The 27354-nt window shown below is 39.2% G+C and overlaps 2 protein-coding genes across 2 annotated transcripts in view; one reads left to right on the forward strand and one right to left on the reverse strand.

Moving 5' to 3' along the window:
• Positions 1-18376, forward strand: part of ift80 (intraflagellar transport 80 homolog (Chlamydomonas)) — a 57699-nt gene extending 39323 nt beyond the window's left edge. The window contains exons 9-20 of the mRNA XM_015041417.1: positions 4323-4502; positions 5359-5477; positions 6838-6912; positions 7433-7596; positions 7715-7779; positions 9970-10105; positions 10190-10337; positions 12924-13095; positions 15273-15362; positions 15923-16095; positions 16527-16650; positions 17230-18376. Coding sequence (XP_014896903.1) covers positions 4323-4502; positions 5359-5477; positions 6838-6912; positions 7433-7596; positions 7715-7779; positions 9970-10105; positions 10190-10337; positions 12924-13095; positions 15273-15362; positions 15923-16095; positions 16527-16650; positions 17230-17343 — 1560 coding nt within the window. The 3' untranslated portion in view covers positions 17344-18376. The remainder of the gene's footprint in view (positions 1-4322; positions 4503-5358; positions 5478-6837; positions 6913-7432; positions 7597-7714; positions 7780-9969; positions 10106-10189; positions 10338-12923; positions 13096-15272; positions 15363-15922; positions 16096-16526; positions 16651-17229) is intronic.
• Positions 18377-21431: 3055 nt separating this feature from the next.
• Positions 21432-26548, reverse strand: c15h3orf80 (chromosome 15 C3orf80 homolog). Its single transcript, XM_015041419.1, has one exon. The coding sequence runs from the start codon at positions 25711-25713 to the stop codon at positions 25081-25083; it is 633 nt and encodes a 210-aa protein (XP_014896905.1). The 5' UTR covers positions 25714-26548; the 3' UTR covers positions 21432-25080.
• Between the last annotated feature and the right edge of the window lie 806 nt (positions 26549-27354).

Below are 27354 nucleotides of genomic sequence, written 5' to 3' on the forward strand. Positions count from 1 at the left end.
GGGGGGGAATTTTCTCAGAAAATAATAAAAAAAAAAAAAAAAAAAAAAAAAAAAAAATGGCCAATGAAGGAAAGCAGTCTGCTGACCATCAAATAGTACACAGCTTGGCGCAGTTTGCACTACCAATCAAGTGGTTACGAAAAATCGGGAGCAACCGCGCAGGAAACAAATCTGGCTGGAGCGAACTGGTTCAGAACCAGTAAAAGCCACACCTGTGGAGAAGTGGCTCACGTCTGAAGGGAAGATAGTAATCCAGCTCTGTTGCTCTTTCTGTGTCAAAGTAGTCACTGCCCATCGTCCTTCAAAAAATTACCATGATTACTTATCAATGGTAATCATACATAAAAAATAATTGTCTGGATTTCTCAATTATAAAAAATAAACAGGGACACAGTGTGTCTCTTAATAAATTTAACAGCCTGTTTCTCAACTCAAGGCACTGCCTTTGCACCCTGACTGAAAACAATATATTCCTTGAAAGTGAAAGTGACAGCCTAGTGAGTTGAGGAGAGAATGAAAGGTTAACTCTACTGACCTGACATATTAGGCTTTTTTAAGCTACTTGTCAAAATTAGAAAGACTAGAGAGCATGCCATTCAATTTAGACAGATTTGTATTGATGTTTATAAGTCAGAAAATCGCTACAATAAAATAACTGCTCGCCTAAATTTGCAGATTTCTACAGTCAGAACAATACTTAAGAACTACTGGAAATATTATTGACGGGACTTGAGGACTTAGCACACAATAGCTGCTATGAAATTAACTATAAAATTGCACAAATTGAAAGCACAAAAATGAATTTGCTTAATGGAAACACGCCAATTTTGAAAAAAATCGTATCGAAATAGATCTATTTTTCAAAACTGCTGTGGAAACATTTTTTTTCACATCATACAGGTCATGTGATCAACAGCCAGAAGTTACTACTGGCGAAAACATCGAAGTAGTCGACAGACTGTAGTGAGAGGATGATGGTTTGTTTTGTTTTTTTTCCAGGCAATGTGCAGCTGGCTCCACAGGTCAAAGCTCCCACAGCATCGCACAGTTCATTAAAGTTCTGTCATCCGAATGTGTTGAATCCATAACTCTTCTGTAAAATAGCTGGCTATTTTACACATACATATACCATTGCATATGTACAAGGGGCTTGTCACTCCAACGCTTGAATAAGACGCCAACGTCTCGTCTGATGGCTGATAGAGCGCTGGCGCCATTGCTAAATTATGAATATATCTCGTAGAGCTATTTACATCCATCGCTCCCATAATAAGATTTATCGCATGAACAAGCTCATTCACATGTGATTTTAATGTTATTTCTTATTCAATTTCAACACTGCAATTGTGAAATTGTATTTTTTTTTTCCCGCAAAGCTCATTTTTACAGAAGTGAAGTGAAAATTGGTTAGTTTTAAGAAAAAAAAGTGCAAATCTTTAACTTTAGAAGATACTGAACATCATTTTAAAATGTTTAGACACTCGATAAAAATGCAAACTTTCACTTAATTTCTCCTTGTGGTACGTATTTTAGTGGATACATTCATTTTTATGTTTTCTCTCTCTCACCGGTACCAACGCGCTACACACACACACACACACACACACACACACACACACACACACACACACACACACACACACACACACAAATCAACAGAAACTTAGACACACGTCGTCTCCCGCTGGCTCCAGAAAGTGTCAAATGGCTCAATGTGTTAAAAGCATTAGGTAAGCATGGCTCCAGCAGCGCTCCACAGCCTGATATTGTATGTCTTGCTTCATTACAGTCTGGTGTATACATTCGGCTGCATCTCTGACCCTCCATCTATCCATCCCTCTCACTTCACTCCCTCTGCTCTCTCCCTGGGGTACTTTAAAAGATTGCGGGCCATCTCAAGATGTTAGCAGAAGAACGACTGAGCCCTCCTGTTACTGTAAACGCTGGCCAAGGCTGCCCAGCGGAACAGCTTGTGCAAGCACACCTCAGAAAGACACAAAAAAAGCTCTCAATATGGATAATATATCAATAAAAAAAAGCTACATTTTCTGTAGATGGGAGAAAAGTTAAAAGTCAAAGAAAAAAAAAAGGAGGGAAAAGTTAAACAGATAGTAAAAGTTCTGAGCTATCCCTCGTCCACATGGGAAAGGTCTTTTTTTTCCCCTCCTTCTTCCCCCTGCAGCTATTTTCGGTTATGACATGACATTAACTGCTGCAAGAGAGCTGACCAAAACCAGCTGAGTGGCATGTGTATGAGGCACACACGAGGACCTGGAGATGGAACGAGATCAAAGCATTTGGCCTGTAACCTGCAGCCTGCCGACTGCCACCCCTCCCCCCCCACCACCGCCCCCGTCAGAGGCAGCGGAGAGGAAATAACGATACACCTCACATCCCGCAGCTGCATGTGTACGAGACAGCGAACACACTGAGGCCTTTACTCCAAGGTTCACCGCAGCACTTGGCCAGCTGCACCACACTTGTCTCTCCCTCGCAAGGAAACCGGCAGGGCAAGGTTAACATTAGCACTTTTCTCCCTTCATAAGCAGTTTACGGTGTGAATGCACGCATTTGTGTTGAAGATCTCGGCTGAGAGATTCCAAGCCCGACTCAGATCGGCCACTTTCAGCCGTGGTAAGTGGATAAAAATCCACTATACTTAGCGCACTGATCTTTAAAACAAATAACACTTGTGGGAAAAAAACTTATTATACCTTATGGAGCCAATGTAGGCTTGTGACTGGTCGTCAGGGGGGATTGTGCTTCAAGGGGGGAAAAAAATAGAGGGAAACTTTTAAATGTTGGTCCAGTGTACTCGATCAACACGTTTGCACGCGTCCCGAAGACATAGGGTGCAAAGTACTGCATATTACCATGTCGAAACAAAAGCGGCAGTGTGGAAAAAAATGTTTTGGTTGTGATAAAATTAAATTAAGATATCTGTATGAAAAGACGACAAACTAAAAGATCACAGGTTATTTCTGATACGAAGTGCAGAGAAAATGCAGATTTCATCTTGAAACTGCTTTTCTTGAAGGTCAAATTGTTCTGTCTGGACTTTTAGATCTAAAAACAACAAAAGGCTATCACAGCATTTGTTTTTGTTTTTTTTTGTTTTTTTACATATTTGGATAAATAAATCTTTAATTTTAAAATATTTTTTACTTTATTTGGAATATCAAAATAATGTAAAAATCAAAAGTAAGAGAAGACCTTCTAAGTCATCTATCTCACTGTACAGAAAGTGATCTACAATTTGAGAGCATTCAAAACAAGTGCCAGTTGTGGCTAGGCGAGTGAGTTTGAACGCAGATGCTGAAAGAAGTCTCCAAAAATCCTGAAATGTTCTCAGGTGACCCACATCAAACTCTTGTGTACAATCAGAAGGAAACTTTGTAGGAGGTTTTCAAAGGAGGGAACCCCTTTCTGTCAAAGACAAACTTGAAGCTCAGACTAAAGTTTGCCATAGAAAACAAAAAAGTCCATAACTTCTGGAATAATGTTTGAGTCTAAGCTTGAATTGTTTGGACTCCAGAACAGGAGATTTTTTTGGCATCAACCAATTACAGCATTTCTTTTTAATTGCAGTTAAGTATTGTCATGAATTTTAGAGATAGAGATACAAAGCTAAAAGTTCACTTATAATTTATTTTAATTGTATGGAAATCCAGTTTCCTTTGATTGTGTTACCAATGAAATTTGAGAGAATATGCCCCCTGACCAAACCATCCTCCTACATGTAGGTATTATTGTTTTAAGCTCCTACTGTTGGATTTTTGTCAATAAGAATATCATTAAAATATTCACTATCAGGGCACTGGGTGACTGAGTTAGGAGAGCAGGCACCATTTATGAAACTGATGGTAATGGAATGTGAAGCAAAGGCTATTGAAGAGTTTATGGGAGTTCCCCAAGAGTGTGGACTGCATCAACAGCCCCCACATGCAGATTTATCAAGAGTATGGCCTATAAACTGTTACATCCCTCGAGTTGAGCCACTTGTGAAATGGAAACTAGCTTATTACCCCAAGGTTCCAAAAGAAGAGCGGTGAGGCACACGATCCAAGTTGCTTGAAGTCAAGTGGGAAGTTTTAACAGCCAATGATAAAGAGGAAGTCTAAAATCAGAGCAGCTATGGTTTTACAGTGTAGTTGCTTAGAATCGTTTCATGTCAGGCTGCTTTATTTCTTACATGTAGGAAAAAAATAGGTATCGAATGACTAAGACAACAAAGGTACAAAAACATCTAAAGGGTCAAAGTAACCAGCACTTCCATTGAACCTATTGGCCTATTTTTCTCCGCTCTGCTCCTCTCCCTGCAGTGGTCCTACGCGCTGGAGAAACCCAACACGGGCAGCGTGTTCAACCTGGCCTGGTCTGCGGACGGCACCCAGCTGGCCGGGGCCTGCGGAAACGGACATGTCATCTTTGCCCACGTGGTGGAGCAGCACTGGGAGTGGAAGAACTTTAGCATAACTCTTACCAAAAGAAGGACCATGCAGGTAGAAAGAGTCATCGTTTTCTAAAATGCTGTCCGGCATACCTGATTTATAAAATGCGCTTCTGCAAGTTGCAAAGATACACACCAACCCTGCAGTGACAATGGTCAGTCTGTGTGGCTCGCCACCTTGCTTCCTACAGTTTAAACTTGCACTTAACCACAAGGCAGCGTTTGCACGCAGTTAACACGCCCAAGTGTACATATATACACCCACTTTTACACTTTGAGACATGCACACCTACAGAAACAAGGAAACAGACAGACACTCTTCTGCCTCTACCAAGTGCAGTTTGTGAAAACCAAACAAAGTCGGGTCATCAGCCATTTATTTTCAGCCTTGTTGGCACTTTTCTAGCCCCCCACCCCTATCCACACACACACACGCACACACACACACACACACACTCTTATCCTCTCAGTTTGTTTTTAATAGTGCACATCTGCCAGTGGTTTGCGAATCAGCCAGCTAAATTTACCACCTTGTGGTCAAAAGGTATTTATTCCTGGTTGTGTTGCATGTAAATTTGGATAGCTGCAGGGAGCAGAGGAGGAAGATTTATAAAGCTGTAAAAATAGCCCCACCTTTCACCTGGTGCTGGAAAAGGTTCTTTCATTCATTTACTCGGAACTGGAAAGACGTATTTATCGATGCACGGGAAAAAAAAAAAAAAAAAAAAAGAGGGTAAAGTTTTCTTCCTCTGACCTTTGAATGCTTCTGTGCAGTTTTCTGTTAGTCTAACACGGTTTAAGGTTAAATTGGTAAATATTTTCCTTGTGATGAAAAGTTTATGCTTGCCATTTATTTCTGATAAGTCAAAGTGTTTCCCTCCTTTGCCTTTTCTCTCTGTTCTCCTCAGGTGAGGAACGTACAGAACGATGCGGTAGACGTGTTGGAGTTCAGAGATCGTGTCATCAAAGCCTCTCTGGCGTTCGACCACCTGGTGGTCGCCACTTCCCTCCAGTGCTACGTCTACAAGTCAGTGGATTCCTTCTGCTTTGTTTTTGTCATGTGTCATTAGCGCTGTCAGATCCTGTGGACTCGTATGTTTTTGACAGTACGAACTGTCTTTGGCACGCAAGGGGAAAAAAAAAAAAGAATCTATGAAATACGAAATCAAAATTGTATTAAAGAAGAAAGAAAAGCTAACGCAGACTTGTTCAGAATTAAATGACAATAAAACTGTTATGTCTTTTTAATATTTCATAGCTTGGGTTCTGTAATACAGCTTGAAATCATAATTTTATTTATTACAGTGTTTCATATGTGGCTGTTTTATGGGCCCTTCAGAGTCTTCAGCTCTGGCAGTATGTCTACATAATCGCAAGCAGTCTGAACTAAAACATGTAAACACTAAAATCCTCTTCATTAAAAAAAAAAAAAGAAAAAATATCTTTTATATGGAATTTGGGAATGCTAATTAATTATTTTTCTTTTCCAGTTTTCTTTTTAGCTTTCTTTCCATAAATACTGGATTTTATTTTTTATAATTGTTTTCTTTTGCTCTTATTCTTATTCTCTTATTTATTAAATAATTTATTATTTTTTAAATTATATTATGTTTTATTAATTATACTATATTACCTTATAATACTATATTCTGTAGACTTTAATGTGTTGACTTCAATTAATAAGGGACAAAAAAAAAATCCCTGTGTATTTGTACTAGATGCCCAATGCAGGTTCTACTTTCTTTCTTCAAGTTCTATAATTTTACCTACTTACTGAATTTTGCTTTTGCACTGTGTTGTGGTATTGTTTTGTTTTATCTGCTTAATTATTCGTTATTTTATTCATTTTATCTTTTGACTTTATCTTTATTTTTATTCAAACTTTCACTTTTCATTCCTTAGGGCCAGAAAATAATAGTGTTTCTTCCATAACCATCCTCCTGAATTACATTTGACAGATTTAAATGTGTTTTGGTTCAGATTAATCTCTTTGGACAATTGTTCTTATGCGTCTTGTTTAGTTTTTGGCAGGTAGAGGGGAGATCAGTTTTAATCCTGTCATAAACTTTACGTTGCAAAAATGCTGCATGAAAAGAAACTCAGATATTTTCTGGTTGATGAATTGTTGCTTCATGTTGTATTCAGAAGTACAGAAAACACTGGCTTAGCTGTGCTTCCTCAAATGTCTACTCAAGATGTTCTTTTGTAATGATCATTTAATGCGGATAATTTTACTCTCCTGGTGTATGTGAAGAACCTTTCTTCTTCACATTGTTATTTTCCCAGAGTTACTCTTCACGTCATCGAATGACATGTTTTTCTTACTTCTCACACTTTGGATTGTCATGAGGTGTTTTTTTTTTTTTTTTGTGTTGTTTTCGTGCCAGCTCCAGGAACTGGAATACTCCACTCATCTTTGATTTGAAGGAGGGAACGGTCAGCCTCATCCTGCAGGCGGAAAAGTGAGCCTTTCAACTCCATGAGCTGCGCAACAAGAGACAGAACAATCCGCTGGATCGCCTGTCTGCTCCCCTAATGCTTAATTACTGTCCACTGGCCGCTCATCAGCCAGCAGCTACACACACACACACACACACACACACACACACACACACACACATAGAGAGGGTGTGCTCTGACTTTGCCCCTGTCAAACAATAAGGCTGAGAGTGAAACCACTGGGGGAAATTAGATTAATATGGAGTAGCTCTTATGCAATCCCCCCAGTGCTATCTCCGACACTTAGCACGGAGCTAAATAGATTACTGACTATTTTGTAATCACAGTTGAATCCGATGCATCGTGTTGAGTAAGTTAGCGCTGTTACTATTATGCAGTACATTTTTAAATTATCTGAATGTGTCAGTTAATTATCTCTTGCTGCTCCACCGTCTTAACAACCTGTCTATTTCATTCCTCCATGTGATATAACAGGAAAACGTTACGCACTGCGCCTCTGATCTCCTGCACTTCCTTTCCCAGACATTTTCTGCTCGTGGACGGATCCGGATTGTATACCTTCTCTTATGAGGGTCGATTAACATCGTCGCCGAAGTTTCTGGGTATGAGAGCCGACATCCTAAGTGCCCAGGCTGTCTCGCTTAGTAACGACACAATCGCTATCCGAGACAAGAGCGATGAGAAAGGTTCGGGGACATCTTCCAAAACAGCCCTTTTGAAAGTCCTACACTTAGTTTGACATTTCTCTCTCTCTCTCTTTCTCTCTCTCTCTCTCTCTCTCTCTCTCTCTCTTTTCATCATCAGTCATCCTTTTCTTTGATCCCATGACCGGAAAACCCCTCAGTGATGGGAAGCCATTGACTCACAAGGTGGGCTATTCTTTTTCTGTCTTTTTAATCAGAGAACATTCACCAAACCAACTGTTTGTTGTTTGTTTTTTATTTAAATAGATGTCAAGTTTAAAGTCAGGCCACATCCTCTTAGTCAGGTTCAAGCCCAGTCTTTGATTAGGCCACTTCAAAACCTTCATTAAGTATTTTTTTAGCTATCTATATAACTTAACATAAAATAGATTACATGTTACTGATTAAAATAGCAAGAAGTTAAAAAAAAACACAAATACGTTGAGTTCGCGCTCTCAGACAGATTCGATTTGAGCTCACTGAATGTATCAGAAAAAGCAAAACAGAAAACATCTTGAAGGGGGAAAATACTTTTTCACCACATTGTGTTGCATTTGTCTGACTTGGACTTGGAAACTTTGACTTCCCAGAGCTGCTCTGGTGCCCCATAAAAGTGCATATGTGCATCAAATTAATACATTTGACAGAGTAAGCATATCTGCACAATGCAGTTTTTCTGCTATTGTTATTATTTACACGATTTCTATGAAACCTTCAGTCAGGACAAATCAAAGCGTATGAGATCTTGGAAAATTAACCTCTTTATTTTCAGAGTTGTGCTTCCAGGCCTTTGGAAGGTGTTGAAAACAAGAAAAAATAATTATAAAGTAAAATGACGGAATCCGTTTATACACTCGGTGAGTTCTAGCTGAAGGTGAAGAATCCACATTAACCCCATTTCCCCTTTCCTTCCTTTGGTTACCACTTGCATTTGGAAATTATTTTTATATAGACAAGGTTTTTCAGTGTTTGCGTCAGGATGTTGTGTGTTCTCTGTAAATCTGAAGTTGAGAGTGCAAAACATTAGAAGATGGTTTAATTTGAAAATAAAAGTTCACCAGCTGCCTTGAAAATGCAAGAAAAGTCAACCAGTAAATTGTTTAGGTGTAAACTCAGAAATTAAAGTCCATCAAGTTGATTTAACAGTCTAAACATTTAGTTTTATGTTGTCATAGTTCATCTCATTATTCTGAACGTGTGAGTCGTTATAGCTTCGTACTGTAGTTTGACACCACATAAATATTTCATATTATTCAAGGAAACCGTCTTCACCTACAGGCGAACAAGCAGAAATTTCTGTATTGAACAGTTAAACTAATATCTGAGCCACACTAAACTGCTAAGCTTGTGAAACAATTAGCAGAAGCTAATGCTAAACGGATCAAAAAAATAGCAGAAGCTAATGCTACACAGAGAAATAAATTAGCGGAAGCTAATGCTAACCACGAAGATGACTGTCTCTTTCTGTCTCATTTTCATTTCCTTCCAGTTGATGAATGGTGTGAGACTCGTGAACAGCAAAGTCCTTACTTGTGCTTCATGGTATTTCTTTAAAGTTTTATGAGTAGGATGACTTGTAGAAAACATATGATGTGACAAAGTTCATCCAAGATATGAAAATGCAAAACGTTGTATGACAATCATTCGTTTAAAAGGCTCAAAAACGGAGGCCATCTTGAAAAATGACCGTCATCCTGAAATTCAAGTGTCTAATGGGAAATATGTAAAGCACAACCTGAGGGGCGAACATTCAAATTCTTACGCTCGTATCCACACTGAAAGGTTTTTATAGTAATATGCTGCACTATAAAAGAATGTGGCTCGTGAAATTCAGTATTATGAATTTTTACAATTTACAATTTCTTTTAGTGGAGGAACCCACTAAAAGAAATTGTAAAGGAAAATCCCAACATCCTTTTTATGTGACTTTATATGCAATGTTCCTTTTTTTTTTTTTTTTTTTTTACCCATATAACACATATGAACTTGGGAGGTAGTATATTTATTTGTACCTGTCGAAATTGTGGGCACACTTCATTACTCTTTCAGAATCAATGGGCTTGGTGTGCCCAAACCTTTGGCTGGTTTATTTATATGAAAGGTTTATGACAGAAGTGAATTTCTGCATTGAAACATAAATGAACTCATATTTGGAAGATGAGTCAAAGACGCTTCCAAATACAGAGATTTTAAAGTCAAAATCCCAAAACAAGAATTAAGAGGGAAAAAAATGAAATTTTGCTACTGGACCTCTTAAGCATTTAGGCTAGGAGGTTAAAACCATCTTCTCTTTGTTTTGTATATACAAGTGGTCACACTTGGGAGTCTTTTACCTCTCTCCTTTGCATTTCTTCTTTTGTGTCTGTTTTTGTGCAGCTGGAGGTGCTGGAGGTAGCTTTAGACCAGTGTGGCCCGTCACCAGAAAGGAAAATCGCTCTGATTGACAAGAACCATGACCTGTACTTGACCTCGGTGCATCATTTAGGGAAGGAGCCCAAAATCTGCAAAATCGGTGAGAGAAAAGCTACTAGGAACTCCTACCTCTCCATAGACAACTGCTGAAGACTGAAGTGTTTGCATGCTAACTGTCTTGCAGGCAGCATGGTTCACAGCATGGCATGGAACGACTCCGCCAACATCTTATGTGGAATCCAGGATATTCAGTTTACGGTGTGGTACTATCCCAGCGTCGTCTTCACTGACAAGGAACTGCTTCCAAGAACCATTTACACCAAGGATGGCAGGTAAATCTTTCACAGATTGTATTGCAGACACTATAGGGAACAAACGTCCAAACTCAGTCACCTGACAGTCCTCAACTGGGAAGTTTTTAAGAATTGTAAAGTAGGGCTGACTCGATTAATCGGATTGACCGTGATTAATCGATTATTGAAATAATCGTCAACTAATGTAGTAAACCATTAATTGTTAAATGGAGTGTACAGACTCAAAAAAATGTCATTTGGTGAAAAAACATGTTTGTGCAAAAATTATATACATTTTGCATTTAACATAAAAAAGCTTTGTCTGTTTTTAGCCATAACTACTCAAGTGGTGTAGTTTCAGCTTCATTCAGTTCAGATTCACCAAAGGAATACTATGGTACTGCATTTTAGGCAATAAAATGTTTATTTTGTTATTAAAAAATGAATTGAGTTACTTGTTTACTTGCATATTTTAACTGATTTTAAAAGTTACATAAAAAGGCTTAAATGGTTAAATGAATAGTCCGTATAATAAATCGGATTAATCGATTAATCGTCGGTATAATCTCTGGATTAATCGATTACTAAAATAACTGTTAGCTGCAGGCCTATTGTAAAGTAATTCACAAGATGTAAAACTCATCTTATTTCTAGCCTATTCCGTGTGGGTTGCAGCACACATGACCTCATTACCTTTTGTTTTTTATGAGCAGCAGTTGCTGTGTGCAAATCTTCCTGCTGAAAAGTCCTCAGCTTCAGGCAGCACAGGAGGGGCTCAGGCAGTCCGAACGATGTCTCTTAAACCACTTTTGCACATTTTCCGCGCTAATCTTCAGGGACAGATAGATGTCAGCCGAGAGGCAGGTGGAGGCCATCTTCTCTCCAAAGCAAACTTCTGACTCGGCAACGATAACTGGTTTGACCTGGGCGGCTTCTCGGGCGCCTGCGCCGTCATCACGCTGCTCGATCATCTCTGCGGTCTGCACCGAAACCGCAGAGCGAGCAGAAAATATTTAATGTTTTTCAAGCAGTCTGGGAGAAAAGCGTGATGGATATAAGGTGGTTTGCAGTTTCATATAAAATGTACAACGCAGTCATAGTCTTCAGGACATCTTTGTTTTATTGAGACGTTATGCGACGAACCAAAATAAAGTTGGTTAGAATGAATGGCTTACCAGATTTCTTCCAAATAGAAAAATGAAAAGTGTGACATGCATGAGTTTTGCCTTGAGCCAGGCAATGTGCCTTAAAAATACAATTTTAGATTTTTTCATACCAGATCCAATTTCTGATTTTGATTTGTTTTTTTGTCTTGCTACTTTAAAAACAAGTAATAAAGAAATTAGTGACAGAAAATATTTCCAAAAAGTGGCTTTTATTTCAATTATTCCTTCTATGAGATGAACGACGGCGTATTAGGGCCAGACTACGATAATTTTTGTTTAATTATGACAATACTGTCATAATATTAGAAGAATAAAGATGCAATTTTACCAGAACATCTTGAAATAAAAAACAAACATTATTTTGACTAAGCAGCCCAATTCGAGTGGTTCTTTCTTCAAAATATTCTCAGTTGTTTTGATGTGGTAAAATATGATGTATTACGTTTTCTTTATCTGTTCTTGTTGTTTTTTGTTTTTTTTGTTTTGGCATTTGCGTAAAATTATAACTTCATTCATCTGGTATTTATTCTGCTAATATTAACACTTTATTCTCGCACTACTTTAACTTTAATGTCGTACAGCTTCATTCTCGAGTCACTACGACTGTATTCTTGTAATATTACGACGTTCTTCTTGTCATTAAAAAGATTTAAAATCCTAATAGCCCACTATGGAATTAGCTGGAATTCAACATCACAAATAAATAGAAGCAGTAAAATACGCTTGTTAAACAAGATGGCCGCCTGCTTATAAAGAGTCCATCTGATTGTATTCAGTCATGAAGTCCACGCTTTGTGGAAGCATCTCTACCTGCCTTGAACATCTTGACTGACATTTTGATCCCATTTGTTTTTGCCAAATCATTCAAGTTCAGTCAAAGTGAACAGAGAGCGTCTACAAACATCACTCATGAATATGCTCTGATCCAAACCATTCCAACTTTGCCTGCAAGGTAATTTTTTTTTTGCTGAAAGATGAACCTTGGCTCCTGTCTAAAGGTTTTGTTTTATCAAACTCTACCAGGTTTTCTTCCAGGATTAATCTGAATTTAACCCTATTTGTGGTCTGTCTTACTGTGACCAGTTTCCATTTCGCTTAAATAAAGACTTTTCAATCTCATTTAATGAGTTTCTGGCCTCATTTTGTAACCGGCGTGTTGTTGGTGCAAAATGTGAAGCTGGGATAGACCACCGTCTTTCAGTAAATGTTGGTCAGAGTTATTGTAACACCTCCCGCTGGATGTTCTCTGGCATTTCAGTATCACTGTCATCATTTTTATGGAGTCAGAACCGACAGTCCCCTGTATGTTGCTGAACCCTTTATATTTTCCACATGAGCCCCTTTTTCCATTTCCACTCTCAGTATTTTACAAACCTGAGTTACGCATAAAAAAAATGAAGATATGATGTTTGTTTGTTCTGATTTTACCTGTTATGTTTGTGTTTGTGTCTGTGCGAAGCGAGTTCAGCCACGCACCTCACATCCTGAGCTACGTTGGCACCAAGGTGACGCTGCGCCAAGGAGACGGCTCGTTGGTGTACAGCAGCGTCCCGCTTTATTCAACTCTCCTGCATGAGTACAGCGCCTCCGCACGCTGGGAGGACGCACTCCGTCTCTGCCGCTTCGCCAAAGTAAGATATTAACGCTTCTCCAATATCGTTTGTTTCTTGCATAAATATGGACATTTTTCCGACAGCTTTGTTATTTCTCCTCTTAGGAGAGATAATAAAATAGCCACTTCTTGGCTATTTTTTTTATTTATTTATTTTTACAAATAGAAATCCGGCAGCATAAAGTGTGACGTATATAGGATTTAGCTGCTATTTATTTACCTGCCCATGAATAAAATTCAGTGTAACCACTTGTTGACGTGAGCTAAAAATGGAAACCTTCTGAGACGGAGCATTTCGTCTAAGCTGAGGAGTAGGGAAAGGTAGCAAGAAGTAAATTGCATATTCATTTGTTAAAATTGACCTGTTAAATTCCAGACATAAATAGAGGTGAGAAACTGTGACAAGATTTCAGAAGTGATGGTCACAGATTTGCAAAGCCTATAGAGAGAACAATAGTCACTGCTATTGCAGCAAATCACAGTTCAGAATAGTTTTAACTGTGGAAGGGTCAAACAAATGCAAGCAAAAACTTTTAAAAGTTTAATTTATTCTTTGAAAAAATTTGCTTCTTTTTCCTCCTACTTCTCAATAGTGGTCTATTTTGTTTTAAAATCACAATAAAATGCATTAAAGTGTTTGAATGTAACTTGAGGTCACATTCTCAAAAGCTAAAGGGTGCAAACACTCTTTTTTTTCCCCCGCCTCCCTCAAAGCCATGCGCGTATAAAACGGCTTGACAAAGCCTGCGATGGAAGGTAGTGAACAGGTTTACGAGAGCAGAACAGCAGGGTTGAATTAGCCCGCAATTAGCCTGGTGACAGCATTTACCGGATCAAATCCCCCAAGACTTCACTCATAAATACACGCTTTGCTGTATGAATTTAAGACCCTCCAGCCGTATGACCTGGGGCACACAAGAAAAAAAAAAAAAGGGGAGGGGAGGGATCTAAAACCGCGCTCTGCCGGGGAGATGATGCGGTAACCGCAGCCATAAAAAGGGACAACCATAAGCGAGCGAAGGGTGCAGCAGAGGAGGTGGAGAGAGAGAGACTCACCAGATTTAAGAGGTTTTCCTCTGACCCCTCCTCCTCCTCCCCAGTTCTGGTAAGCGCTTGGTGGCAGCGTGGCTTTTCCCAGAATCCCAGTTGTTGTTGTCGGTAAACGTCCGTCATATAGGAGCTAACGTACACAAACATGACGTGCAGTCCGTGACATCATGTTACCCAGATTCAACAGGGGAATTACCCCCCCGCCCCACCCCTCCCCCAAAAAATAACGCCTTCCTTGAAATTGTGCTGTCTCGTGAAGCCGTGTCACGTTTATGACGTCACCCAGTGCCTGTCCGTGTTATTTGTTTACTGCTATGGTTTCCAGTTGGAGGCCTTCGTCATGGTAACGGACACGGATTAAAGGAGGAAACGCAGGGTGGCGGCTCCGAAGTGTAGTTTGCTCAACCGGAGTTTTAATTAATGCAACGCCGCAAGACAAACTGCTGGAGTTTTTGTTTACATTAGCAAGTGTCTGTGCTACGTAAAGAGTCGTTTTTCAAGATTTTCTGAGAAAAAAAACAAATTATATATATATAATTCATTAGATCTGACTAGATTCAATTACAAAATGCAAATATAAAAAAGTTTTGCGCCGTAACGGTGCTTCCTTCTGGCTGTGATGTCAGGAAGAAAAAGGCAATTGAAAGAAATGTTAAGAAAAAATAAAGTTGAAATAAACTATTTTGAAATTTTGACCCCGTTTTTGACTAATTATTATTAATTTTTAAATTGCATTTGCTTTGGCTCTCCAGGAGTGAATGAAGGAGCTATCCGGAGGCTTCAGCTTTAATTTCTTTAGGTAGTTCACAGCAAGTTTTGAATTTTTCAACCTCTATTGTTTTTTTGTTTTTTTAACATTGTGTAAATTCATAATGTTTTATATTTCTCTGCACAGAAACAGTCTTTTCATCAACTTACATCTTTTATTTTTCTCCAAACATACAGTGAGCAGCTTCTCACAAATCTCTGTTTCTCCTCATGAATTTATATTGGGTCCTCTCCGCCCTTGAAACAGAGATTTTATCTTTTTAACTTCCTCATAAAATAAAAGTTAAATAATATTTTTGCTCCATCGGGACATTAAAGTTAACTGTGAGACCTCTGCTGTCGTTAAAAGACGCTCTGTTTCCCCTCTTCCACCTGCAGGACCAGTCTTTGTGGGCGTGTCTCGCCGGCATGGCCATGGCAAACAGAGACCTGAACACAGCAGAAATGGCCTACGCTGCTATTGGGGAGGTAAGAACCTCAGCAGAAGAGGAATACGACAAATTAAAACTGCATTTAGTTCATCAGCTGTTCAAATAGGTAAAAAATGTCAAAACTTTACATAAACCTGGTTTTGTTTTTACCTTTTTCTTGCTGCTGTGACACCTGACTTTCCCCACTGCGGGACAATAAAGGATATTTTTATTCAGTTCTAAACAAACTTTGAAGAGATGTGAGAGCTGTGGGACTAATCGCTACTGATCATGTTTTTGACACGTTTACTCCTGTTTAAGGTGATTAGTCCAGAGCTTCTGAACAGTTTAAATGTCATTTTCAGTAAACGAGACACTCGTTTCCTCTTGTTCCTGTTTCTTCTTCTCGTGTTTTGAAGATTAACTTAGAAATTGTATTTGATTTAGCCGCATTAAATTCAAATGCCTGTACGTTTTTTCCTGGTCTTAGGTTTTGATCAGGAGTGTAAAACTGAAAACTGAGACGGTTTTCACCTGAAATGACCGTAACAAAACACGCAAGTCAGAGAAGTGAGGCATTTCAGTGATTATATTGCATCTGTTTTTTTTTTTTTTAAGTTACCAAGAGTGCAGTACATCAACTTTATTAAAGAGCAGCCGTCTAAGGAGTCATCACTGGCCCACATGCTGATGTTCAGTGGTCACGTCCAGGAAGCTGAAACAACTCTCCTCCAAGCTGGTCTCATCTATCAGGCTATACAAATGAATATTGACCTTTTCAACTGGAACAGGTAGATTCTCTAGTTTTGTATTAAAGAGCATCATCATTATTAGCGCTTTTACCTCTTTACCTTTGCAGTTTTCATTATCATTTATCACAAAAATTACTGGGAAAATGTATCTTTCAGCAGAATCTGTTATTGTGACAGGCCTAGTAAGGGGTGTGAATAATTTTGAGCTTGATTGTATGTTTTTTTTATTTTTATTATTATTATTTCCAATTACACACTGATAGCACACAGAACCTCTTTTCAGTCAAGAAAACCGTACATGTCCTGTGGACAGCAATGATCCGTCCGCCTTAAAGACTCTAAAATGTGACATTTGTCCTTCAATCTATTATATTTTTTAAGGAAGTCATACGAAAACTACACAAATTTGACCTGGAGTTTGTTTTCAAAGTTCGTGTTAAGCATGTCTCTTGGTTCTTTGTCTGGTTCAGGGCTCTGGAGCTGGCGGTCAAACACAAAACCCATGTGGACACCGTGCTGGCTTACAGGGGGAAGTTCCTGCAGACGTTTGGCAGGAAGGAGACCAACAAGAGATTCCTGCAGTACTCCGAAGGGGTTTGTTCTGTGGTGCTGAATAAGCTGATTTAGTTGCAGGTTACGAAGTTGGAACAGAGTGCGCTCTACTAACTGTGTCCTTTTGAGTAAATAACTTTTTTTCTTTTTTTTTTTTGCCTAGCTTAGGCAAAATGGAGTCCCCGACAAGTAGTTGAAATGTAAACGCCTACGTGACCTGGTTTAGTAATTTCACCTAATTGAAGCTTCCATTGCTGTTTGTCACCATGTGTTGTTTTACGGTCGACAGAGAATAAAAGACAACAAGGGAACACTTTTTTTATGCTTAAATGTCCATTGTCATGAATATGTAAATTTGAAATGTAAAACTTGTAGGAACCCTGTTGGTCGAAGCTTTATCTGAGGTTTTGAAGGTGTAACCTCCATACTGTTTCAGATTCACTTTGAAATCCCTGATGAATGCACAGCACACACTGTATGTTGCTTCCAGTCAGTCTTAAAATGGAAAGAGTGCATTTCATTATCACTTTTACTTGAATGCCTGTTTCCTGAATGCTCTGCTTTCTAACCTCGTTAATTAATGTTGTCCAGTTTGATCCAACTTTCTTTCCTCTCCGTCAGGTCGAGGTGGACTGGGAAAGAATCCAGGCGAAGATTGAGATGGAGTTGTTTAAAGAGCGAGAGAAAGCTGCACACACCTCTGTGAGGGGCAGCGTGGCGTCTCGACATTTATGATAAGGGCTTTTAGGTTTTTTTTTTTTTTTTTTTTTTTTTTTGCTACATCTGAGTGACACAAAATCGTTACATGAGGTACAGCCTCCATCTGACGGCGCCGTTTTTTTGTGACACGCCTTCCACACAACCCGTTGTAAATGGCGCCAACATGTCACCTCTTGGCTCTGTTCTCCAGCAGCTGTTTTATTCCACGCTTTAAGCCTCGGCTCTCATTCGGCTTTGTTTGTCGCTGTTGAGGTTTTCAGTTATTGTTCTTTCTGTGAACACAAGCAATCTTATGTGAATATATATTTTTCTTTGAAGCCGTTTCCTGACTTTTAGTGGTCGGTACACACCTGCTTTGCTGGAAACGGTGTGTGCTCTAAGTGACTGGAACAAATGGATTTATATTGTATTAATGTCCCAGGGAAACAGGAAGTCATCAATTATTAAAGAAAACCTCATTGATACTCTGGCTAAATGAAAAAGTGAAAGCTTCTGTAGTGTGTTATAGGGATTGTCACAAATGTCAATGAGATAATTTTAGAAATATATATTTTTTTATCTTGTTCATTTTTCCCCTCTGAATTTGATTAGAAAATAGGGTTGATTTTGTCAGAAATGTAAACGGTACATTCTACTGCAAGTACCAATATTTAAAATTCATACATGTATATTTTTACACCTATTTTCCTCATTCATTCAGATTCATCACTAAAGTTAAGCGACTGGCTGTAAACAGAGAGACGTCGCGTGAATTTATGCCGTCCGCGGTTCAGACGGCCTGCTTTTATTTAGCTGATGTTTGAATTGGCAGCCGCAGGTTCAGGAAGGAAAACGGCTCGGTGATCGATGCGTCAGATTTAATCTCTGCTCATCTGTTCATTTAACCTGATGTGTTCAGACATGTCAAAGTGAACACGCTCATGTTCCAAAACGTGTTTTTGTACATCTATATTTTTTACTGTTTATACAGCCAAAACTCTGTTGTTGCTTTAAAAAAACACTACATGGAATATGATTCAATAAAGCAAGTACACTTATTTATGGAAAAGAAATGTGTTCTCTCTTTGACAAGACTTGAGGTTTTTTTGCAGTCCAAAAAAAAGGTCTTAAATACACCCAGATTTTTTATTCACATTTACTTCTGGTTTACATTTCTTTTTTCTTTGGATTCATTTTTGTTTTCCACCAACTTTTATTCAGTTGTCATCATGCTGCGACAAAACCACATTTCTCATGATGTCGGACTAAATTCAGTCTTTCCCATAAAACTTTTGAAATAATTTTGCTCCTGAAGCCAGTTTATCGTATTTAAAATATTAGAGCCAAATTGTTGTTGTCATGTTATGGGAAAGCGTATAATTAAAGGTTGTGACACAGTCTTGGAAACTCTGGGAAAACCTTGAAGGTAGCTCAGGTAGCATTCGTCCAATCTGGATACGAATAGAAAAATAAACTCTTTGGGTTTTTCTCTGTTTTTTTTTTTAAAGGACAGAAATCTAATAATCGGTCAAGTGATGGAAAAACAAGATCTTATGGAGTTTATGTTTTTTTTTTATTTGTTTTGCCACATAACTATTTGATTTTAACATTTTACTCATCTGTTTTTTGGGGTTTTTGAAATACTGACTGAAGACATGCTCCAAAAATAAAGGTACATTTTTCTGTCCTTTTGTTCTCTTTACATTCAGGTGGAGCTACTTATTTGTTGGATTTTATTCTATTTTATTAAAAAAAAAAGTTTGCCAATGTGTTTTATAGAATCTGCACTTAGTTTTGGAAACCATTCCCTATTTTCAAGACAAAGAGGTCGAGAATTCAAAATGATTATTAAACAAGCTGTTGTGAGTTAAGTTTTTGCTCTAAAAATATTTAGAATTTCATAAAATTTTCCGCAAATATCTAGAATTTGTTTTTGTCTTGATTCGTCTGCCGTAACTTACAGAAACACTGTGTTATCATTTTCTATGGTGAATCTTACCACACGTCCTCCGCTGCCATTATGTGAGCTGACTGCTTGCCATACAGCTCCTTTCAGAAATCCGAGACGCCTCCAGCTTTGGGCCTTATCTCTGCCTCTCAGTAACCTACTTCCGTCTGCTGATGTTTTAAAGCTATCGATCTAGATAAAACAGTTACAGAGCAAGCTTTGACATTAAATATTAAACATATAAAGCTATAAAAGATATTTATATTAAGATTTATAACTAAAGATTTGAATATCTTAAGAAGTAGTGTTCAAAGAATGGCCAGACAACAAGTAATTATTGCTGATTTTCTCTAACCATTATTTGTTACAAAAAATATGTATGCATGGTTTGTTTTGTTAATATTTAGAACCAAATTCTGCGCTACGATCTGAACAATGAGCCTCGTCTTCACAAGAGTGAAGTGAGTTTGATCATTTTTAAACTAGTGCTCACTCTACTCAGACAGTCAAGAGATGCTGCTGGGATCTCATGTAAAATTTATGAGGAGAACAAGCTCCATTGATTTGACCTTTTCTGTTCTTTTGTCCAGTAAGCAATGGAGTAAATGGATTATGGGCACAGGCTTAAAAAAAACAAAAAAACAAAAAGATTTGTGTTCTGCATCTGTTCCATAAGATCTATTTGTTCTGTTTGCTTCTGCAAAAAATATTACAGATTGTTTTGATTGGTGCCTTCGAGGAAAACTGAAAAACAACCACATTGTTTTTTATTTTTTTTTATTTTTATTTTTTTTTTATTTTCTGGGGAAAGATAAAGCATCTTTATCTTAAAAACATCCTAGAAACTGGAGCTGACGCACTTTGGTCCAGACGGAGTTGAGTTGCGTTCACTCCTGCACCCCTGCAGTCGGCTTTCGCTGCTCGGTTTTAACGCTTTTAAATGTCAGCATCCTCCGAGCCGGAGAAGGAAAGCCATCAGTGATCACTATCAGCTTGGCCATCGCAGTGTTGGGTTACAGAAGCAAACGGCAATCACTCCAGCCTCTTAGTTTCCACAGAGTCGGTCAGAGAAACTCCAGGTTTGCTTTGTCAGACTGGCAGAAAGAGACGCCTGAAAATATCAACGGAACATATCACACAGGCATAAATGTACTTTATGTAGGCCTTCTCAGAACGCATTTGAAAGATTGTATTTTTATAGTGGGATGATTAAACGTCTTCATGTTTGACTGTATTGTGGGTTTTCCTTTAAGCCACAGAGTCAAATCTACACACACAGACTGGAATGAACGCATTTACCACATTTGGATAAATGTCCTTTGGCCTGTTGCAGAGATGCTACACTGTTCTTTTTGCCGGTGTCAGCAGTCAGCTGGTGTAAACCTGGCTGGGTATTAGGCCATTAAAGTCAGAAATGCCTACAATTAAATTTTCTTTAAGGCTGGGAAATTATGGCTTAAACATAAAATCTAAGATTTTTTTTTAAATACTAAATTCAATTTTCATAATTCCTCCCCCCTCCCCTCGCTTTCTTTTCTTACAAAGGAATTACAAATGACAAAAATATATATTTTTTAAAAATAGCTTTTATTTCAACCATCCCTTGTATGAGTTGACCTGAATTCAAAGACCAAATAGTTAGAAGTTGTAAAACACGCTCGTCAAACAAACAAGATGGCTGCCGTGGACATGCTGACCTCATCTCTTGAACTATGTGGTTAAATGTGACAAGAGTCATTTGACCACACGTCGGTGAGCGGGTCGGATATGTTTGAGGTTCTATGTACAGTTTTGACTTTGCATGAATTGCAGAAAATGTATTCAAACCAGTCTTAAAAGTCATTGGCATGTTTTGCCTCCGTTCACTCACCCTGGACAACACAAGCTTTCAAAAGCTGCAAAATAATATGACTCTCACAACAGCTTGACGTATGCTCATCGGTTCTGTATTATGTGAGAGAAAATTAGTTTTTAACGTGTATTTCTCACTTTAGTAGAAATGAAAACATTGTTTAGAAGACATTCCTCTTTTGCTTAAAAAGAAACGGAAAAGAAAACTCATGTTCTGGTTCCTCTTCTTCAAACATAAAGTGTTTCAGAGCACCTGATACCTGATGGGAAAGTTCCCTTTCCACATAGCTTTAAATTCCACTATCCAGTGGAGGATTTTTTTTTAAAGTTATCTTTTTCACAATTAAATGTTTCTGAAGCTTTCAGTATGTAAGCAATTGAACCATATATGTCTCTAAGCCAGAGTTTGACCCCGACGACCCCTGAAACCAAGACGGAGAGTGAAGCTGAACCAAATGATGATGATGGTGATCATCATCATCTTCAGGACAAATCTGTTAAAATTCATGTAAACTAATTATATCTGATTGCAATTCCACAACTCGCTAAGTTAGTTTTCAAAGTATTTGACTTGTGTCATTCTCAAATATTGACCGGATTTTCCGGAGCCGACTTCCTCTCTGCAGTCTGGACTCAAACTGTTTTAGCTTACCCAAGCATCTCCTCTCTATCCGACTGCTGAGCAAAGACATTTTCCTACTTCTTCCCAGTGATGGAAACGATTTGGGTTGTCCTGATAGAATAGGGCTCGTTACATGGTGCATGCCGAAAGTTTACACAACCCTGTGAAATTGCGATGTTTTTGTAAAAATTAGGCTTTAATAACTTTTTTCCCCCCAATGTATTTTCAGTTTTAATGTGAAAATGTCATCCTGTGTACGTCAAACAAGCAATTCTCTGTTAGATGAGAAAATGTTAATCAAAGAGGAAAGCTGCGTAGAGGCGCAGACCCTTTGATACGCACTCATCACACTTTGGTTCAGTTTTTACATTCAGTTTTTATGGTTACACGCCTAAAAGTTGTCATAATGAATTTAATTAACCGGAAATAAATGTCAGCCGTCCTTTTTTGACATTCATCCATTTGAGTCCTTCAGCCAAAAGCCGAAGTTTGCAGAGAGGCGCCAAGGGATCAAAATTGTCCTACTGTCCAAACGTATCAGTCAGGGGAAGGGCATAATGAAAATGTTTCATTACAGTAAAAAGTCATTAGTAATAAGAGAAAATATGCAACAAATAGTGACATTACAAAAAGACAAGCAGGTAGAGAAGGGATGCTAGAGGCCGACAGCAACACTGAAAAAGCTGCAGGACTTTTTGGACGTACTGGCTGAGATTTAATTGTGATAACATTGTCCTTCGTTCTTAGTTTGAAGTAGGTTTCATAATCAAAAGCCGTTCGTTTCCAAAGGAAACATTCAGAGCTGAAGCATCCTAAAACATTGTGTGTGGCTCATACATCATCATGACAAGAACAGCGTAACCACAGTGAAACACGGCGGCGGTGGCGTCATGATCCGGAGCTGGTTTTCTTTGCTTGGAATTGTGGGATTTGTTGAGATGAAATTGTGTCATTATTCAAGACAGCCGTTACATTTTGACCGGTTTTCTGCTAGAACGAAGACGATGAAGAGGCTTTGCGTTTTCGGCGTCACTTGTGAGTGCAAGTGCACATTTTAGCTGTCAGTAGAATTGATTATTTACTGGGAGGAAATGAAGGTTCTGGAACGAGTTCAGACCCAAACCTGGTAGAAAACGTTTGCCTGAAGAGAGCTGTGGGGCAAGAGACGTGCTTGGTGGAGCTTCCGCGCGTTACAGAGGGCAAATAGTCACATGCTGATGGATTTCAACCAAAGAAGAGAGAATGCTGGGGCATTTGCTGCATCTTCACCCCTTTTCCTTTCTCTTCACCATTCAGTGCAGCACTGCAGAGCCAAAACGTCCCACTAATAAATGTGTTTCTTAGCTGAATTGTATCGAATATCTATCACACTAAAGAAAAGATTAAAAACATATTTTTTTAATGGTATTATTGTGTTTACATGCCAAAACCTAAAACATGATGCAGCAGTTTTGCAGGAAACATAAATTGGATTTAAAATGATCTGGAAGGAACAAAAACTGTCTGTTTTTTTTTAACACCAGCAATCAAATTTAAATGGGTAAAGTAATAGTTTAGAGATTTATAACCAAAAGATATATTTCAAGGTGTAATTTATTGTCATTTAGATGTTTGAGGTTTACAGCTCTTAAAATATATTCTGCTCTTTTGCAAAGTTTAGATGTTTATGACCGATTCATATTTTCAGGTTGCAACTGAAAATGATGCCCATGTAAAACATCCTGTAACTCAATACTTGTTTGAATTACTGCGTCAGTGCAGCGTGACATGGAGGTGATCAGTCTGCGGTCCAGCTGAAGCGTCATGGTTCCTTTGTCTCTCATCTACCTCTTGACAACTGTCCGCAGATCCTCTCTGGGGTTAAAGGTCGGGAGAGTTTGCTGGCCAATCAAGAACAGGAACGCTGTGGTCACTGAACCAGCTTTCGGTGGCGGTGTGTGCCGGCACCAAGCCGTGCCGGGAAAATGAAATCAGCATCTCCTTAAATCCGGTCAGCAGAAGGAAGCAAAAAGTCTGAAATGTCCTTGTAAATTTTTCCTCAACTCGAGTGTCATGTTTCCTCCGGTTAAGGACACAGTAGTAGCGTCTGTCCTGGACGTCTCCGTCTCCGGCTGCTGTCCACAACTTTCAACTCTCCACCTGGCTCCTAAGTGGGCGCTGCTTCACGATCTTTTGCATGTGCACCTTTTGCTACCACAGCTTTTTCTTCCACTCAACTTTCTGCTAAGAAAACAGGACAAAACAATCTGTGACCAGGCGACTTTATCGATGATAACCTTTCAACTCTAACCCTCCTCGAGGAGACGCGTCTTCTCCAAGATTTTATAATAAAATGTGTTAAAGCACCTTTTTAAAAAAATTTTTTTCTCAGAAACTCAACTTTAACCTTTCGATATTTTAACTCATAACAATAAAGATTACGTGTAATATACTGTATGTAATGAATCTATTTAACACATAACTGGGACCTATTTGAATGATTGAAATGAACTTTTACACGATATTCTAACTTATTAAAATGCTCCCTACATTAGATCTGATTGCAACATTTCTTGCAACCCCATTTCCACATTTCCTGCCAACATGCACCTATCAGCATGCATGCTGCAACATCTGCCGTCCCCCCCTGAATTCATGCAACTCCAGGCTACAAAATGCTGCAGGATTTGAGCTTTTTTTATATATATATTTATATATACTGTGGCGGCTTATCTTTCAACAAACACATGAAACACGGTTCAGATTACCCATAAAGCGCTTATCTATGGGGTGCCATGTGAATATGAATGGAATATTGCTTTCATGCTGATAAGATATGATTTAACTGGAAGAATCCCGGATGCAGATGAATCCCTCACTTCAGTCCGTCCACATTCAACTTTAGGAGAAACTGTTTTTCCATTTGGTTGCAAAAACAAAAAACAAAACAACCACTAAATATTCAGAATGTATAGAAATAAAAGGTCACATTTTCGAGAAGAAACCAGCCAATGTCTTCATGGTGCCGCGAAAACTTAATGTGATTGTCCCGCAGCCAAATTAGCTGTCCCATCAACACAATGAGCATCGGTTTAAGGCGCCTCCTGCAGTCTCTCTAATCCCCTCTGCCGAGGCGGCATTTGCATACAAAAAGCCGAGCAGACACGTATTATCTTCCAAAACACGTTTACATTCTCAGCCTCCTTCTTTATTCTTTACAATCAGGATTATAATTGCACTTGAGTTTGTATCTCTGCGAAACCTCCTTCACCCTCTCCCACCCCCTCACGATGATGATGAGGATGATGATAATAATATAATAATAAATTAGTAATACTATCAGGCAGTTCATTGTCCGGCCCCTGCTCTCCTTTCACACCGAGTTCCGAGCTGTCCTTGCGGGGCTCACCCCCAGAAGGTCCCGCCTCTGCTGCCCGGACTCCGCCGCCGCCGGTTCCGCTCCGGACAACAGGTCATCGTCGGAGCGGTCCCGGTCTCGGTCCCGGTCCCGGTGCATCTCCTGCATGCTCTCCTCGTACGTGGGCAGGTACTTGACCTCGTCGTAGGCCGGCAGGTTCGGGGAGGCGAAGTCCCCCAGGGTGCACTCCGGGTAGGGCTCCAGGAGGAGATCCTGGGACGCCGACGTGGGTCCGTGGAAGAGGGAGGGCTCCTCGCCGTGCTCCTGGTTCTGGTGCCGGTGGCGGGGCCGCGGGCAGATGATCCTCTGGATGAAGTAGCCCATGGCGAAGAGCAGCAGCAGGATCAAGATGCCCGACAGCTTCCGCGTGAACCAGCCGACGTTGTCGAAGAAGACGTGGATGGGGAGCTTGCAGCAGCTCTCCGCGGAGCCGGAGCTGCCGTTCCCGGGGACGGGCAGCAGGCAGCACTGGTGGCCGTCCACGCACTTGACTCCCCCGCAGCTGTGCAGGGCTTGGCACACCGAGATGAGGCAAGCCGACAAAAGTCTCCTGGTTGTCCTGCCGCCGCCCAGAAGACGGGGCTTCATCTCTGCGCTGCGTCTTACCTTAGCTCGATCCTCTCAGGTGTTAACAAGTTTGGTCCTTTTTTTCTCTCTTTCTTTCTTTCTCTTTTTAAATCTTCCCAGTCGGACCCAGATGATGAGTTAACACAGGCTCCGCAGCGCCGACTGGGACAGCAGCTGCAGCACCCCTCCACGTCGCCCCCCTGTTGCAGACAACCTGACTGCTGTGGTGCACACGAAGCGAGTGCAGCATCAGTGTGTCTGGAGGGAGCAGCAGTGATGGAAAGGATGAATGATCTTACATCATTATTACGTGAATACTTACTATAAGGCTCCCTGTGTGTCCTCACTCAAGTGAAGTTTATTCATAATATCCCTTCCCTCTAATTAGACTCATTAACAGAATCAGAGTCCCGTTTTATTCATGTGGCTCTATAGTGACAACTAAGCAAAAGTATCATTAATATCGATGCGAAGTCGGTATGAGTATCGCGGTGACACTCGCGTGAACGATACTTCGTCTTTGTTTTGTAGTTTCTCAACTGATTTACTCTCGAATATTTTTATTTACTTATTTATTTCTACACTTTTTTATTTTAGAAAACAATGCACACAGATTTCTTTAGTCTTTCTATTTATTCTCTTCATCATGTACATTTGTCAATAATGTATTTTGTTAGATATAAGCAACACGATGTTTATCCAGATTTTGTTCTTGGTTTTAGCAAAAAATAATTAAAAGGAAAGAAAAAAAAATACCTAAAGGTCAGAAGTTTGCGGATATGTTGTACTTAATAAGTTTTGGTATTTCTGTAGATACTGAGTGTTGAGAATGAGAATCTCAATCGATGAATCATAATTTGTATTGACACACGGAGCATAAAATCAACCAAGAAAATCATTCAGACTTTACTTATTTTATTAACGTTCAGCGCCGAAAGGAGACGCTTTACCATTACATCCGAGAAGAGTTTCTAAAAAAAGTCTGTGCAGCGTCTCAGGAGAAGGAGGAGGGTAGCTGATTATATGGACTGAAAACACTCCCTGAAATCACACCATACTAAGCCTGTATTTACTTAAAATCAGATCATATACATATTTTGTATACTGCATATACAAAATATACAGTATCGCACACCTCTACGCAACAGCACATTTATAGATAGCAAAATATAATTATTATCATAGACTATAATGTTAGGTTTATTGTAGTAAACAAAAAAAAAAGCTAATTTAGATGACATTTTACAGCCTTTACAATAAACGTCTATCTTTTTCTGCAAACTGACGTATTTTGTTGGGATTTTATATAATAAACCAACACAAAGTAGTACACAATTCATATAAATGGTTTTTTTTCTTTTTTTTTTTTTTTTTACAACTAAAAATCTCAAAAGTAAAGTTCACATTTTCTACTCAGCCTCCTTACTTCTGATATGATTATGTGTAACATCCAGTGTATATACCAACATCTATTCTGTGAGGGGCTCCAGAGGCTTGTTTGGAAACCTTACAGCTTATAGAAAAGCTAATTCTACAGTATTCTAAGTTTTGGACATTTCACAGAGCATTGTTAAAAATTGGGAGGAGTGTGTCACTACTTCAAATCAACCAAGATATCTAAAACCACAGGCCAGGCAACGTGAGCTCCGGAGATCCATCAAG

This window comes from Poecilia latipinna, unplaced genomic scaffold, assembly GCF_001443285.1.
Source record: "Poecilia latipinna isolate Pla-1442-1.1 unplaced genomic scaffold, P_latipinna-1.0 Scaffold549, whole genome shotgun sequence".
Taxonomy (NCBI): Eukaryota; Metazoa; Chordata; class Actinopteri; order Cyprinodontiformes; family Poeciliidae; genus Poecilia; species Poecilia latipinna.